Source organism: Pipistrellus hanaki (genome assembly GCF_964339955.1).
Source record: "Pipistrellus hanaki genome assembly, chromosome: 1".
NCBI lineage: Eukaryota > Metazoa > Chordata > Mammalia > Chiroptera > Vespertilionidae > Pipistrellus > Pipistrellus hanaki.
In genome coordinates this window covers 56,315,368-56,330,427 of record NC_140503.1, presented here as the reverse complement: position 1 = coordinate 56,330,427, position 15,060 = coordinate 56,315,368, and the positions used below count along the sequence as shown (strand labels likewise).

General features: G+C 41.4%; 1 protein-coding gene across 1 annotated transcript in view; it reads right to left on the bottom strand.

Annotated features, from left to right (window-relative positions):
* Window positions 1–15,060, bottom strand: part of FBN1 (fibrillin 1) — a 230,424-nt gene that overhangs the window by 28,786 nt on the left and 186,578 nt on the right. Inside the window, exons 44-50 of the mRNA XM_084898386.1 lie at window positions 13,748–13,873; window positions 10,428–10,550; window positions 6,449–6,574; window positions 4,087–4,203; window positions 3,137–3,265; window positions 2,392–2,511; window positions 376–501 (exon numbers count right to left, since the gene is read on the bottom strand). Coding sequence (XP_084754512.1) covers window positions 376–501; window positions 2,392–2,511; window positions 3,137–3,265; window positions 4,087–4,203; window positions 6,449–6,574; window positions 10,428–10,550; window positions 13,748–13,873 — 867 coding nt within the window. The remainder of the gene's footprint in view (window positions 1–375; window positions 502–2,391; window positions 2,512–3,136; window positions 3,266–4,086; window positions 4,204–6,448; window positions 6,575–10,427; window positions 10,551–13,747; window positions 13,874–15,060) is intronic.

Below are 15,060 nucleotides of genomic sequence, written 5' to 3'. Positions count from 1 at the left end.
GGCCCATATTTATCTAGGTTACCTCTTCAGGGGCAGAGACCATGTGGCTGATGGCTGATCATGCCAGGCTTTGCCACATTCAGTGGCTACTGGCAGATCCCACCCACTGGCCTACCAGCATCTGTGTTCTTATGGGAGCCTGGATCTCAGTGCCAGGACAGTTGTTGCACAAGCAACCATCACTTGATGGATGAGTGTTTAACCTTAAAAGTAAAAATGAACTTTCTGACATATGGTAGTCATTAGACCTCTGGGTGAATAAAAACTCTTCATTTTCTCTTTCACAGAGAATCAAAGCTTTGCCATGTTTTAAAAGTAAAACCACAACAAGTAAACACAGGGTAATGAAAGTCTAAGGCCTTCAAAGGCACTTACCTTGGCACCTTCTTCCAGTGGAGGACAAAGAGAACCCATCTGGACACAGGCACTTGAAGCTGCCTTCCGTGTTACTGCATGTACCCAAGGCACAGATTTCTGGCTCTTCAACGCACTCATCGATATCTAAAAGAAGCACCCATGTCAAACAAAGTCAAACCATCAGGTACCAGGTGCAAAAATATGGAAACATGAAGTGTGACTGGCTTTCAAAATTCTCCCAATCATGAGGATACGTTCCTATATCATGTGCTATGGGTAGACATATAGACTGTGATGACTTTAAAAACTAGCCTTTGACAGTTCTTGCAAAAATGGAATCGGCAATTTACCTTCTTAGAGACGCACAACTGCATTGCTTGGGTAGTTAGAAAAGTTGGAGTAGTTCCAACCTCCCCTAAGCTAGGAAAGATGCAACAAACCCCAGTCTGGCTTAGCCTCATTATTAATGGTGCCCATCCTAAAACTGTGCTGGTTTGGTCATAAAATTGCATGACCACCCTACTTATGGGAAAGGTTTAGCCACTCCTTCCAACAGATTTGCCCATTGTTTCCCTTTTCAGCAGACATTTGTCGTGAAAAAGAGGTCACTCTTGATTCTGAGCTATAATATTTTTATGGAAATACCTTTCTCCCCTATAAAACATGTATCTCTTGCATCTTGGAGCTCTTTATTGTGATGTTTGTAACAAAGAGTTCTACCCACACCAAAATGTATTTGCCTCACACAGCTTGATTCCCACAAGGTCCAACTAAAGGGAAATTAGAAACTTAACTTCTTTATCTTGACGTAACATTATAAATTGTGGTATTTGGTGATGGGCACTATGAAGTGATTATCTTTCTGTGCAATTCAAAGCCAGCCTCTTCATCACTCCACATTATTACATGGCATTTATAATTGCATCACGTTTCCTGTGGTTTATTAACAAATCTGAAATGCTGCTGATAATGGGTTACTCCGTTCCCACACTCCCTCCGCTGCATGATCTAACCTTTTCTTAAAAAAAAAAGCCAACTTTTGTAAAAATGTCACACATTTCTTTTTGGTTACTGTTTTCATCATTGTTGTTATGATTTGTTCTCTTACAGAAGAAATTAACCAGTAAATGCTGGCTTCCTAAGAGGGGGGGACAAAGAGTCTTTGGAATGGGCACATTTATTGACTCTTCAGGAAGTTGCTTTTCTTTCTATGCACTTCTATTCTGTTCATTCTAGAGGAAGTTTGCAGTAACCATGGAGTGAATAAAGGTGGTCTTTAAGAGTAAAATAGCATGTTTAATAATTTGCATTTTGGCCTAATTTTGATTATATGTTTCCATGTATAATATTTTCACTTGACTGCAATTTAAATTGGATATATAACAAAATTTACTCATTGATGATACTAAAAGTAGAGACATTTATTCCTCATATGGATTAGACATAGTCCTGTGCAAAGTGGAAGCATGGGCTAGGTGACTTCTTAAGAATCTTTTCAACCCTAGTTATTTATGAGGTTCTGGCTATTAATGTCTCTCATGTAATGCAATGGCATGTGTACTGAGGAAGGCGATACTATAGAACTTGCAGATAATTTATTTGTTGTAACACATTTCCACCTCTCTATAGGTCAAAACCACTTAGACAAACTATATAGCCACCTGCATCCAACCTCGAATGTGGTTAAAAAAAATATTTTAACTGGAATCAGGAAGCTGATTTTAGTTGTAAACTATTAGCACTTAAAATATGTAATTTAAGATATTTTACAAGCTGCATAAAAGCAGATTGGAAAAGAGTCAGGGTCATATGACCATCCTTAGGTACAGAGCAAATAACCTCATCAGGGATTAGCATGAGAATTAGATGTCATTGTCTCACCATCTGAGACCATAAGTCACACTCTCTGCTCCTGGATTTGTTTTTGCTAAAAAGCATTCAAAAATGAAGACACCGTCACACCATCAGAGAAGCTTTGACTGTGATAATGCCAGGGCAGTAACCAATACTACTTATTCCCAAATGCCCTCCTACCTTCACACTTGTCGTTTTGTAGGCTGTATCCAGGTGGACAAATACATCTGTAGGACCCATCCAAGTTCTGACAGGTGCCTGGTGCACATTTTCCGGGTTCTAGCGCACATTCATTGATATCTGCAAAGAAAAGAGAAAAAAGATGGAAGAGGTTTCAACTGGCATGCTTTCCATCAAGCAATTAAAACCCAAAGAAACTGGGATCAAATCAAAGAAACATATAAAACTAAATAAAATTAGTCCATGAATCTACCATGGAGAAAAATTAATGACTCAATAAAAATAAGCTTTAACAGCTTTCAGAAGTGTGCAATACGGCAACCACATTTTATTTAACCTACTATCAATGAAATATTTCCAGAAAAGTGTAGCATGTAAAAAGTCAATGGATATGAGGATTTTGAGAGCAGCTAAAAAATCATATAAGAATGTACTACAAAGTTATTTTGAAGAAAAATAAATATAAGAAATGGAATTACAATTGTTTATAGAATTATTTCTCTAATTCTCTAACAGGTTAACTATTACCTGTGTTATAACTTAATTTTAAAAGATGAGGGGGAAAAGTGGTATATGTGTTCGTGTGTGTGTGTGTGTGTGTGTGTGTATGTGTGTGTAGAATTACTGTCATTCTACTCTGCTTTTTTCCCCTCTGAGCTTCCAGACGGATGCATGGCGGTAGAGCCTGCATGATTCTTTGGTCTCTGGGATGTTCTTTTGAGGGTCTCACTTAGAATGGACTCACCCACACAAGTTCTGCCATCCAGAGCCACCTCGTAGCCTTCGTTACACTCACACTGGAAGGACCCCACAGTATTGATGCATTGGCCATTTCTGCAAAGGTTCCCATTTCCGGTTGCACATTCATCAACATCTGCCAAAAAAAAATGTCCTTTTAATATATCCCAAAGAAAATGTCATAATCCCAGCAATGATCAAAACCTTTAAAGGGAAAAATACTTGTTCTGAATTTCAGTGGCCTTTGTCGCCAATGAAAATCTAGACCTGGCTATACATACCTATCAAAACCTAAAAGATTACAGCATTCTATTAATTAGAGATGGATAATTTATATGACAATCTTATGTGAGTTTATCTTAATCTTCCTTTAAGTTTAATTTTAAAGGCTAAAACTGAGTTACTAATACACAACACCCCTGAGGGTATTATTAAGTATTTCCATAATTGAAATTATATTAAACTTGCCTCAAGAACAATATGTCATTGGTTCATTACACTCACTTATGAATAATCGTGCATGTTTTATGAGGAGGTTTTAATAGATTCAATAATTTACTTCTTTTAAAAGAGGCCAGAGGGAAACATTGTAGATAAGCAGGTCCACATTATTCACAAATTATGTAATTTTTATACAGAGCACCACTTTCATATGTTTTAAAAATGTAATCATTTCAATTATTTTAAAATTTGTTCAATTCACAGCATAGCATGCATAAAAATATAGTTGCTAATAAGCATTTTGATAAAAGTAGTGGACGTGCATTATTACATATGACATTTAATTGGCATATTCTACTTGACAAATCTTTTAAACAATTGTCATGCATATGACAGCATATGTTAAAAAAAAAAAAAAAAAAAAAAAAAAAAAGACAGCTGGCACGCTGGGAGTGATGCTAATTCCAAAGAGCACATATGACCTTGACTCCCTTGGTGACTGTTTTGCACACGCACCTATGCAGTCATTGTTGTGAGAGAGGATGAAGCCATGATTGCAGCGGCAGTTGAAGGAGCCAATTGTATTTCTGCAAGTTCCGTTTCCACAGGCGTCTCTTTCACACTCATTTATGTCTAGTAGGAGCAAAGGACATAGAAAACATGGTTATTAACGGAAGAGGAGGTTGCATGTTTCCCTGGGGTGAAAGGGCATTTTTGAGTTCATAAAGTGCCCCTCGTGGGCTGAGAAGTCCTTGGTGTTGGTATGGGTTCTGGCAGTGGCAGCTCCCCGTGAGAACCCAGCAACAGGCGAGGTTCTACCGCTTGGGAGTAAATCATTTCCTTGGCTGGCATGTGAAAGGAGGCAAGCTAAGGACATGAGAACTGGACAGGAATTATTTTATTCTATTTACTTCTAGAATCCTCCACCCTTGCCACTTTTTTCAATTTCTTTTTCGCTTGCAAATGGAAAACTGTGAGCATCTGGGTCTTGATTTGCTGCCACCTTTGGCAAACGCCAGCCTGTAAGATTCTCACTCCAGTTTCCCAAAAAGCAGTGAGTCACCCGATATTACCCTGCAATCAGCAACAACATAGATTAGCTTTTCAACTCACCTGACATTTTAGACATTTTTCCTTTCCCCCCAGTCCACCCCTAAAACCCTCCCCCACTCCCACTGAGTGACTTATCTCTCTCTCCTAAATGATCTCAAGGTGGTGTTGGCACTTAACGAGGCTCCTCTCACTCATTCATGCGTTTTTGTTTGTCTTTTCATTGCTCTATGACTTTTCTCTTGGACTATTTTGTAAAGCTATCTGGACAACTTATAATACATCTCACCACAGCAACTTATATCTTTCTTATGAAGAGCAGGTGTACATAAAGGAGGAAATAAGACATTTAAATGAAAGAAAGCTGATACTGCTGGTTTGCAAGAGTGAGGTATGTGGAGGAAGAGAAGGACAAAGAGAGGGAGAGGGAGTGAGAGGCAACCCCCAAGTTGGCAAAGTGTGGTGTCAGAGTTAGGATTTTGCACATGAAGATACATAATCTGTGATCCTAAATCAAGCAGCTATTGTTGACTCCCGGGTGACTCCAACATGTGTGTGTGTGTCTGTGGTTGCAGATGGCATCCAGGTAAGTCACCTTCTGCCAGCAAGCAAGAGCTTCTGCCAAGAGTGATTCGGGTTTAGCCGAGCTTTGGTAGGGTAGGTTCTTTGGTAGCGGGTTGCAGATAATTCAGATGAAAGAGACAGAAAGGAATCTGGGCAGGGTCCCATTAACATGTAGAGGTTAGCTCCCCAGTGATGAGCAGGGCTGATTATACTTCTTTCATTTAAAAGTATCTGCTGTGAAGAAGACAAAACTTTATGAGAATTTTCCCTAATGGGTGAATTCAATCATAGCCAAAGGCAAGCACTTTAAACATTATCTATTGATTGTTCTTTTTCCAGCTGTGAAGCTGATGCATGTTCACAAAGTCCCCACAAGACCTAATAGATGTTGCTTTAAAATAGATAAAGAAAGGAGATAAAGAGAGGAAATGGTTGATTACATATTTGAAGTTTATTCTGAATCAAGACCCTGATTCAGTATTAACACCTGGGAAGGATTTAAAATCTTGAGCTCTTTTCTCCTCGGAAAAGATTTCTTTACTTTTTTTTTTTTTTTTTTTTTTTTTTTTTTTTTTTAAATATATTTTATTGATTTTATACAGAGAAGAAGGGAGAGAGATAGCGAGTTAGAAACATCGATGAGAGAGAGTCATCGATCAGTTGCCTCTTGCACACCCCCTACCGGGGATATGCCCGCAACCAAGGTACATGCCCTTGACCGGAATCGAACCCGGGACCCTTCAGTTCCCAAGCCGACGCTCTATCCATTGAGCTAAACCGGTCCCGGCGATTTCTTTACTTTTTATGCTTTTGTAGCATCTGTAAATTTGCTTTTAGGATCTGGTAAAAACTATAAACTCATATTAAAGAATGTTCATATTCAAACACTCAAAAATTGCACTCTGTTCCAATCAGCCAACCCCCCATAAATATTATAAAAGAATAATTAGAGGCTATTAACATTAATAAAATATATTTTTTATCGAAAGATCTTTCTAAATTTATACCCTAGTCAGAAGTGTTTTTTTTTTTTTCTGAACTAACAGCCAAATGAATATCAAGGAAGAAATTTATGATGCTTAAATGGCCAGAGATTAAATACCAAAGTATGTTAATGCTACACACCTGCTTGTGTTTTTATTTTATAAATAGCAAAACAACTATTGAAAAGTTTAGTGTTAACTATTATATATATTCAGATGCAAATGAATTTTTCAATAGAATATGAAGGAAAAATGAAATAATAATCACATCACATACTCACCCAAACACATGGTTTGATCATCATTTGTTTTGAAGCCAGTGTGACAAAGGCAATAAAAGCTTCCAACTGTGTCAATACACTGTCCATGGCTGCATATGTTGGGGATCTCTTGACATTCATTGCGATCTGTAGGTAAAAGGCATCTTTAGCATCTTACGTGGAAGCTTCAAAATCAAAATGAATAATTTACTTTTAGGTATTTCTCCCAGGGCTGACCCTAGCTCTTTATAAACTAAGACAGTAAAACAGGCACAGGCATTATGTTTCTTTTTGCCTCAAAACTGGTTAAAGCTTATTTTCACCTACTGGGCACATTCAGAGTATGTTAATAATATATGGGGAGGGAGGAATGAAAACAGGAGCAGTATTCAAAAAAATGTTCTGAAAGATGAGAGAACTTAAAAGTAGAATGAGGAAGAAAAATCCAAGCTGGGAGTTAATTCCTTTGATTATTTTCCTAAAAGCATCATCACGACTGTGGAATTGAAGTATTTTGTCTAGTAGTCAAGATTTGGGTCCTCTAATCATTGACCCTTCACAGCTTCCTTTGGAAATTTATACCGAAGTCAAGCAAATCCCTTTGCTAAGATAGATTTCGATGATGGACAACCTGCCTTGTCCCTTGTTCAAGTTTCACCTCATTGTTTTGTCTTATTCCTATAACCTTTAGTTCCATTTTAACCAAGTCTTCATGTTCACACATGACTCCTTTTCAACACTTGACAATCTTAATGATATTTCTTTCTTTTTATTCACATTAATTCAAAAGAAAGCTCTGTCATCTTGCCCAGTCTTTAAGCTTTAAACTGCATTTTTTGTCAACTGAGTCTTGGTTGCTCTCCTGAAATCTAATCTGCAGAGTGGAACTGACTGCACGAATCCACATATGACATGCTTACTTATGTCTCTAATCTAATTTTTCAAAGTTTTCAGGACACGTTTAGGGCTCTTAAAACTATAATTTTAAGAGCACCAATTCATCCTGATTTTCCCATCATCACAGAAGAAAGCAAAAAGCTGACCACTCCCTTGCATGTAGATGCTGTAGGACACAGCAGCACCTTGCTCTCAAGCCAAATAAATTCACATTTGCTGCTTGTCTGCCCTGCCTGCTGACCAGACAGCAGCTGGGAATGGGCACTTTCCACTACACAGATCACTGGTGCCCAGAAGAGATGGTATCCCCTCCATCTTATGGGCTCCAGCTGCCATTTTTACAAGCACTTCCTTCCAAAACACAGAACATGTAGAGTTGTGATCAGTGACCATACTGTTTAAAAGTAAGGTTGAATATTTCATTAAGAGAGGAAATTGGAGCAGCTTAGGAGCTACCACTCGCCTATTCAGAAATGCTAGTTAACTTTAAAAATTATGATTCTTCCCATTGGAGAAAATGGACTTAAAATGAGCAAACTATTCTCTGGGATAGGCTGAGGAAACTAATTTCCATCTCCAAGCTCTGGGAAAGAAGCTGATTGGAGGAAGTGTGTCTTTGGGCCTACCATAGTTGACCAAAACCTTGGGTGCCAGACCTGGAAGTATGCAGGGGACTAGGTCTGTCTAACCTCTGGACCCCCCAGGAAATATAGAACATTAAGGGTCTTCTTAGAAATGGCTCCCCAATCAGGAATTTTCTTTCCTACCTTGCTTATCTCATGAGGTTTAAAAAAATGAAACATGGAGTACTTTGAGAGTCTACTGGTGAAACAGAAAGTCACAATTCTATAGAGCTTAATGGTGAAGTTCACTTTGTTTTGAGGCTAAAAAACTGGGTTTCTCAAGCATCAGAATGTGAACTCCCAGGAGATTATGTCTGGGGTTGAGATAAGAGGTTTAAACATGGTATTTGGGAGGAAAAAACTGACATAGTCAGTGGAGAGAGGAGAGACCCTGAGACAGTGAGTGGGAAGAACCTGCCTCTTGCCTTTAGCGGGGTGAGAGACTGCAGAAGGGGGCTGCATTTGTGTAACTACGCAACTCCTGAAGTCCTGCCAGCCTCCAGGGCTTAGGTAACTAACTACTAATCGTTTTCTCAGATCTCTCAGCAACAATGTGGGCATTATGGCCACCAGCTATGATTCTGGTTTGAAATTATAAACTGATGAATTCAAATAAAAACCTCATGATGAAAAGAAAATTTTAGTTCTTTTTATTTGAAATACAGGAAAAGAGCAGTAGTGTGCATTGTGTCTAAAAAAAAAAAAAAGCCATATATAGAACAGCATTTAAAGACATGTAAAAATATTTTTAAAGTAAGATGTAAATGAAGACATTACTAGAATGAAGTCTTCACCCCTCGAGACTGAACAGTTGTAAAAAGCATGTACATTCCCTTTCTTCTGAGGATTTCAATGAAGGAGGGAAATAGAGCTTTGGCTGCAAACAACACTCTCGCAGCCCTCGTGGCTAGTTAATACCTGATGAGTTCCATTTATGTGAACTCTTGGAGAAAATATGACAGGGCTTGAGCCCAGCAGGCCCTAGTTGGACATGCTATCTTAACATGCCAGAGTGAAAAATGGTGTGAAATGGCACATTCTATATTATCAGCAACTCTTTATTTGGATTGGAATCATTTCATTCAGTTTCAAAGAAATATAAATTAAGAGCAAAATGCAGGGAAGTGGTCTCCATGCCAAGTTTCAGGAGGGCATTGTGGCTCATATCAGAGACGTCCCCACTTTTCCTGTCATTTTAAAAAAAATACACGGATAACAACAACTCTGTTGACAAAATGCTAAACACTTGCACATGCTCCTCGAAACTCAACAAAACAAGTCTTGATTCTCAAAGTGGGTTTCTGTTCTGCTATTACACCCTCTTCCCACCAAGCTTTCCTGAAACAATGCAAAATACCCTGCAGAGAGCAGTGCACTTCCTACCACTTACTCACTGGTGGGCAAGGAAATCCAAGGGGAATCGGAGCATGTTCTCTTGTGTTGTTTCATTCACAAATGCATAAAATACCCAGGAAACTCCCTGCAAAATGAACCATAAGCAAAACCACACGTTCTCCCTGACCTTTTTTGCTAAATATATAATGATTTATAATTACTCTAACACTTACATGAAAATCATTACAAAGTATTATTTTGCATCTGGGCTGAAATACCAGTGGTCTAATTTGATACCACTGGCTACAAGGTGCCATCAGATACTTTAATACCGTTACCATCATTTAAGTTGGTAACACACTCATTCTCCTTCCTGCTACCACATTCCTGATGCAAGGGAACAACCAAAAAACTAGCCTCTGGAAGACAGTTTCTCATTTTACTGTAGAGGACTTACAGCTAATAAAAGGCTGTTAATGTTTGCTGCCCTCAGTGAGTGATCTTACATCCGTACGATGTTTAGGAGGAAAAGATATGTTGGGTTCTTTTTTGTTCATTTTTTGCAGGTTAATGTGCAGCTCAGGAGAGCTTTGCTGTCTAGATTTGAGGAGTGTGGCTGAGATGGTGACAACCTCACCAACCCAAGGGGGATTATGTGGAATTAAAAAAAAAGTATTTGGTCCTGCATACTGGTTAGGGAAGTGTGTGTGTGTGTGTGTGTGTGTGTGTGTACGTGCACCTGTATATATTTGTGGGTGTGGCTGTTTGTAGCAGGGTAGCAGATGGGTAAATATGAAATCTATGCACATACATGGTTTATTTATTGTTTTGAAAACATCTCATCTATAAAGAGGGGGGAAAGGTAAGTGCTTAGGCATTGCAAGTTTTGCTTTTTCCGGTTTAGTTGCTGAAACTCAGTAGTCTAAATGAAGATAATCTCCTGGCCAGCATGGCTCAGTTCTCTGGGTTACAGGTTAGAACCCCAGGGTGGGGTGTGCAGCAGGTAGTCAATCAATGGTTTTCTCTCATCTTTGCTGTTTTTCTCTCTCCCTCTCCCTTCCTCTCTGAAATCAGGAAAACATATATATACATAAATGGAGACAACGCCCTGGGAAGGCCCGTCCAGCCAGCAGGGCACTACTTACCGTTGCACTGGCCCGTGGACGTGAAGCGGTAGCCGGGCTTGCACTCACAGCGATAACTGCCGGCAGTGTTGATGCACTCGGCATTGTTCTGGCACACCGGTCCATTCTGACACTCATCGATATCTTCAGGCAGAAGAGAAGTTAATTAGAAGGAGAACGGAATCTGGTATCCAGTCAAGGTAGCCTCTCACACAAAACAAGTTTATATTTTCTCATTTTGATCCGTTTGATGAAACATGCTACGGAGGACTGAACATGAATTTTCTAATTTTCCCACCTTACTAGTATTTTTCATAAATGGTGGTATAATTATGATTTAGGACACATATGGATTCTAATGTTATTCATGTCTTTTTAAAAAAGGCATGAAACTCAACTGCTACAGTTAAGACTTCACATGGGTCAAGACAATGATCGCACGGAATCTTGTATTTGCTCAAAGCCTCAGGGTTTTATGATTCAATTCGGTTTCTCTTGTCTGAAGACCTGACGGGCAGAGACCTGGCGGGCAGAGCACCTCAAACCTCAGGGTGTGTATGAATTACATGGAAGCTGTGGAAAGGCAGATGCTGACCAGCACGTCTGGGGATGGATGGCCCGAGAGCCTGCATTTCCCGTAAGCTCCGGGGGGGGAAGCTGGAGCTCCTGGGCTACAGATGCACTCGGAGCACAGGGCTGCAGAGGCCGCTGGTCAAATTACTGCCACATGGCAGTCAAGTCAAGGAAGCTGAACATGTTGCACATAAAACTACTGCAAACAACCCAATTCACATTATCAAAGAAAAGAATAAAACGGATATTGTGTACTTCAAAGCTTTGACTATGCTCAGGGGGGTGTTTGCATATATATATATATATATATATTCACACACACACACACACACACACACTTAAAGTCATTTAAATGTAATTATGTACTTCAAATTATGTAGTAAATGGAATTAAAATGTAGCTCAAATTCATGGCATCACAAAAGTTACTGCACATTCCAGTCTATTCCATGCGGCAAAATACGTGCTCCCTGCCCCTGCTCCAATGAAATCATCTAATTCAGGCCTAAGACCACTAAAGGAAGAGCCTATATCGCAGGTGGGAGGCGGCCCTCAGCCCCAGCACTGCGGTTTCACACAGAGTTGGCTCAGCAGAAGTTCCCACAAGGGGGCGGCAAATACATCAAACTATGCCTCTCAGGCCTGTGCTTTGTGGCGGGAAAATGTCAGGACTGTTGTCAGTCGGAGTTTCTGTCCTGTGTGTATGTGTGTGTTGGGGTGGGTGGGGGGGAGTATGTAGGGGAGGGATGCTTCTTTGTGCAGTAGATACAAGAGCAGAAGTCTGCTTGCCTTGGGTCCTAGCACCCAGCACCTCCTCACCCACCATGTGTGTCCTGCTCTTAGCTAAGGGTGTACAGAAACACCAAGCACAGCTTGTATCCTTGGAGAAGCCAAACGGTGTCACAGACAAGCATTTCTGTGATGCATCAGACACCGAACATCTGATTGTGTGCAGACTTGGGAAGAGCAGATGCATAGTAGCTCCCTCTAAATCACTTCTGGAATTCATTCCAGCTGCAGTGAAGCTGAGGCATGTACTGAATCAATCTTCATGTTCTCATTCTGAGAGCTAGGATCGTGCTGGGAAGCAGCTGACCCTGGATTAAATGCCCACCCTGCAGATGGACATCATATGAAATGGAAACCAAAAGTTGGAGCATTTCGTAATCTCAATGCCCACTGAATGCTGCCACGATAGCTAAGTGGCTTACACTGGCACAGCTGTGGGTTTCTCATCTCATGTGGGTATCAATCTCAAGGTTGACTTGGTGGTCATGGGTGGCCTTCCCTCCGGGCTCTGGCCAAGGGCTGCTGCTTTAGCAAATATGAACTGCAGAGAGGCATCTGGATAAAGAAACCATCTGGATGGAAGCAGAGGGGAGATGCCACAAGGAGGCAGCAGCCATCCTAAGGCCGATATGGAAGGGAGAAGACTGTAGCGCTGAAGAAGGTCAACCCTAGCACTGTATGATCATCCGCAGTGGGCTTTCCCTCTCCCTGGCATCGTGCCTCCTCCTCAGACACCTGTTCCTGGATTGCCTCCAAGTACAGGGCCGGCCCAGGTCTGAAATGACTATCTCCTTAGCAAGGCTCTGAGTGGCTGTCAGCCCCTCCCACTCCCTCACCCAGCAGGCAGAGGAAAGGCCATGTGCTCACTTGGCCACAGTAACCAAAAGCCGGGTGAGGAGAATTTAACAAACATGTGCTCAGAGCTATCACATGGTCTATAATTGTCCCCAGTTTAGGAGAAAAGTTATTTTTTAACATTAAAATGTTGACATGTGTTCTAATCCATGCTTTAAGGCACATGTGTCAAACACAAGGCCCCCGGGCCAAATCCAGCCCGCCAGGCCTTGCAATGTGGCCCGCACCGCGCTGTCATCACTGCACTCCGCTGTCAGTTTATGACATTGTCAGTTTATGACTGTTCAGTAAACCATTCGGCCCGCGATTTAGGCTGGATTTTAGATTTTGGCCCCTTCTCTGATTGAGTTCGACACCCCTACTTTAAGGGATACTAACATTTTCTAACGTGAACAAAAGCACTGCCAGGGGCTCCAAGTTTACATATTAAATAGAAAATTATTCCAGCTATCCCAGGGCACATGGTATATTTAAAAACCAGTGACACTGTCCCTTTTACTAAAATGTGAAGGGACACTATCTTCCCCAGACATAGGAAAAAGATGAAGTGCTGCAAGGAATGTGCAGAATCACAGTACATACCCATACCAAGGGAAGGTTATTTGAAAACGTAAAAAGTACCACTTGCATGCATGCCAACATTCTTCCTATAAAATCGAATTTGCCAGTTCCTGTCATTTGGAATTCTCTCATGCATTTGGAATATTTGCATCCGCCTTGTTTTCACTTGGGAGTAGCAAAGGCTCCATTTGGAAGAGAGCGCTGATTCTGAGATTCAATTCAAGATGACTGCCCACCACTCACGCTCCCTTTCGAGCAATGAGAAACAAAGGCAATCTCTCTGACACACCCAGGAACCCAAGGTTCTTTCCTATCAGCTGGGAAATCTAATACATTGTGTGCCTAGGGGGAGGGGGCTGGGGAAATGCATGTCCTGCTTTTTCCACTGGGAGTTGGTGGATTTTTTTTGCATGAGGTTTCATGGTGTTCCCCACGGCGCCCGGCGCTCTGCTAGAGCTTGATGAATTTATGAAATTCCAATGTTGTGAAATTGGCCAAGTGTTTGGGTAAGTAGCTCACCAGTTAGCTCACTTCTGGACACGACAGAGTGTCAGCATCACTTACCTTCACACACCAGCAGCTTGTCGTTATAGAAAAAGCCCACTGGGCATTCACATCGGAAGCTGCCAACCATGTTGATGCACACTCCGTTTTCACAGACCCCCGGGATCTCCCGGCATTCGTCAATATCTAGAAACAGAGCAGCCAGGCATGAGTGACAGCAAAGAACACCGCCCCTGGGCAGGGACCATGGGGAGGGAAAGTCACTGTGGTTGAACATGAGGATGTTCAACCAAAGTCTAAAACCAGAGAAGAGAAAATGCATACGCACTTGTGTGGCCGTGTGCATGTGTGTATGTGTGTGTGGGTAGATATTGGGGTGCTGTGGTTGATGGAAGGGGAAGGAAACATCAATGAGTGGCAAACTGAAATCATGAAACCACTTTTGAGACACGCATGTGTCTATTTGGATTGAGTGTCTGTTTTTTATGTTGCTTCAGAACATCCACTTTCTTTGTCCAGCTGGGAGCCATCTTTGCACCCCCTGGACACTGGGCAGAGGAGAAGGAAAAAGTAACTGCTGAGAGGAGACAGTCTCTCTACCCGAAATGTGTGGCAATGTTTGGCTAAAATGGGAAAGGGGGCTGGTAAAGAAGAGAGGAAGAGCCCATGGTCAAAGCCAACTCTGGCCTTTCAAATTCAACTTCAGTGCCCCTCCTCTTTCACCAGGTTTTTGGTCAGGTCTGGGGGTACTCTAGGCCCCCGCTGATGGTGAAGATGGAGTAAGCACTAAGGAAAGACTGTCAGAATTTGGAATAGACTGTGGCTTCCTAAGGCCAGGGCTGGGCCTAGCTGCTACACCACTGTTAAAAGCCCCTAGCATGCTATCTGACAAATATCAAGTGTCAATTAAAATTTGTTAAATTAAGAACCAGTATTTGGAAGTGGAGTTGGTGAGCACTTGAACAGGACACAGGCTGGTGAGGGAACCTTGTGGGTAGGGTCTCACTCTCCATCAGCCTGGTTGGCCCACTCTCTATCTAACCTGCTCCCTTTCATTCAGTTCCTTCTAGGAGAGTAATATTAATAATATTAATAATGTCTATATGCCCAGTATGTTTGTCAGGCAGTCAACCTGGATTTACTCAATGAATCATCAGTCTCCCTATGAGGTGGTGTCTATGAGGGTGATGGAACTGAGGCCAAGTCAGGGGATGGAACTTGCCAAAGACCACACAGCCAATAAGAAGCAGAGTCCAGAATTGATACCAGGAATCCTCTAGCCAGCTGTCCTGCCTCTCTTGTGTTTTTGCACATCACAGCCATATAAACTTCAGAGCCTTTATAAAAGCACTTGTTATTCTCGGGGCCCCTCC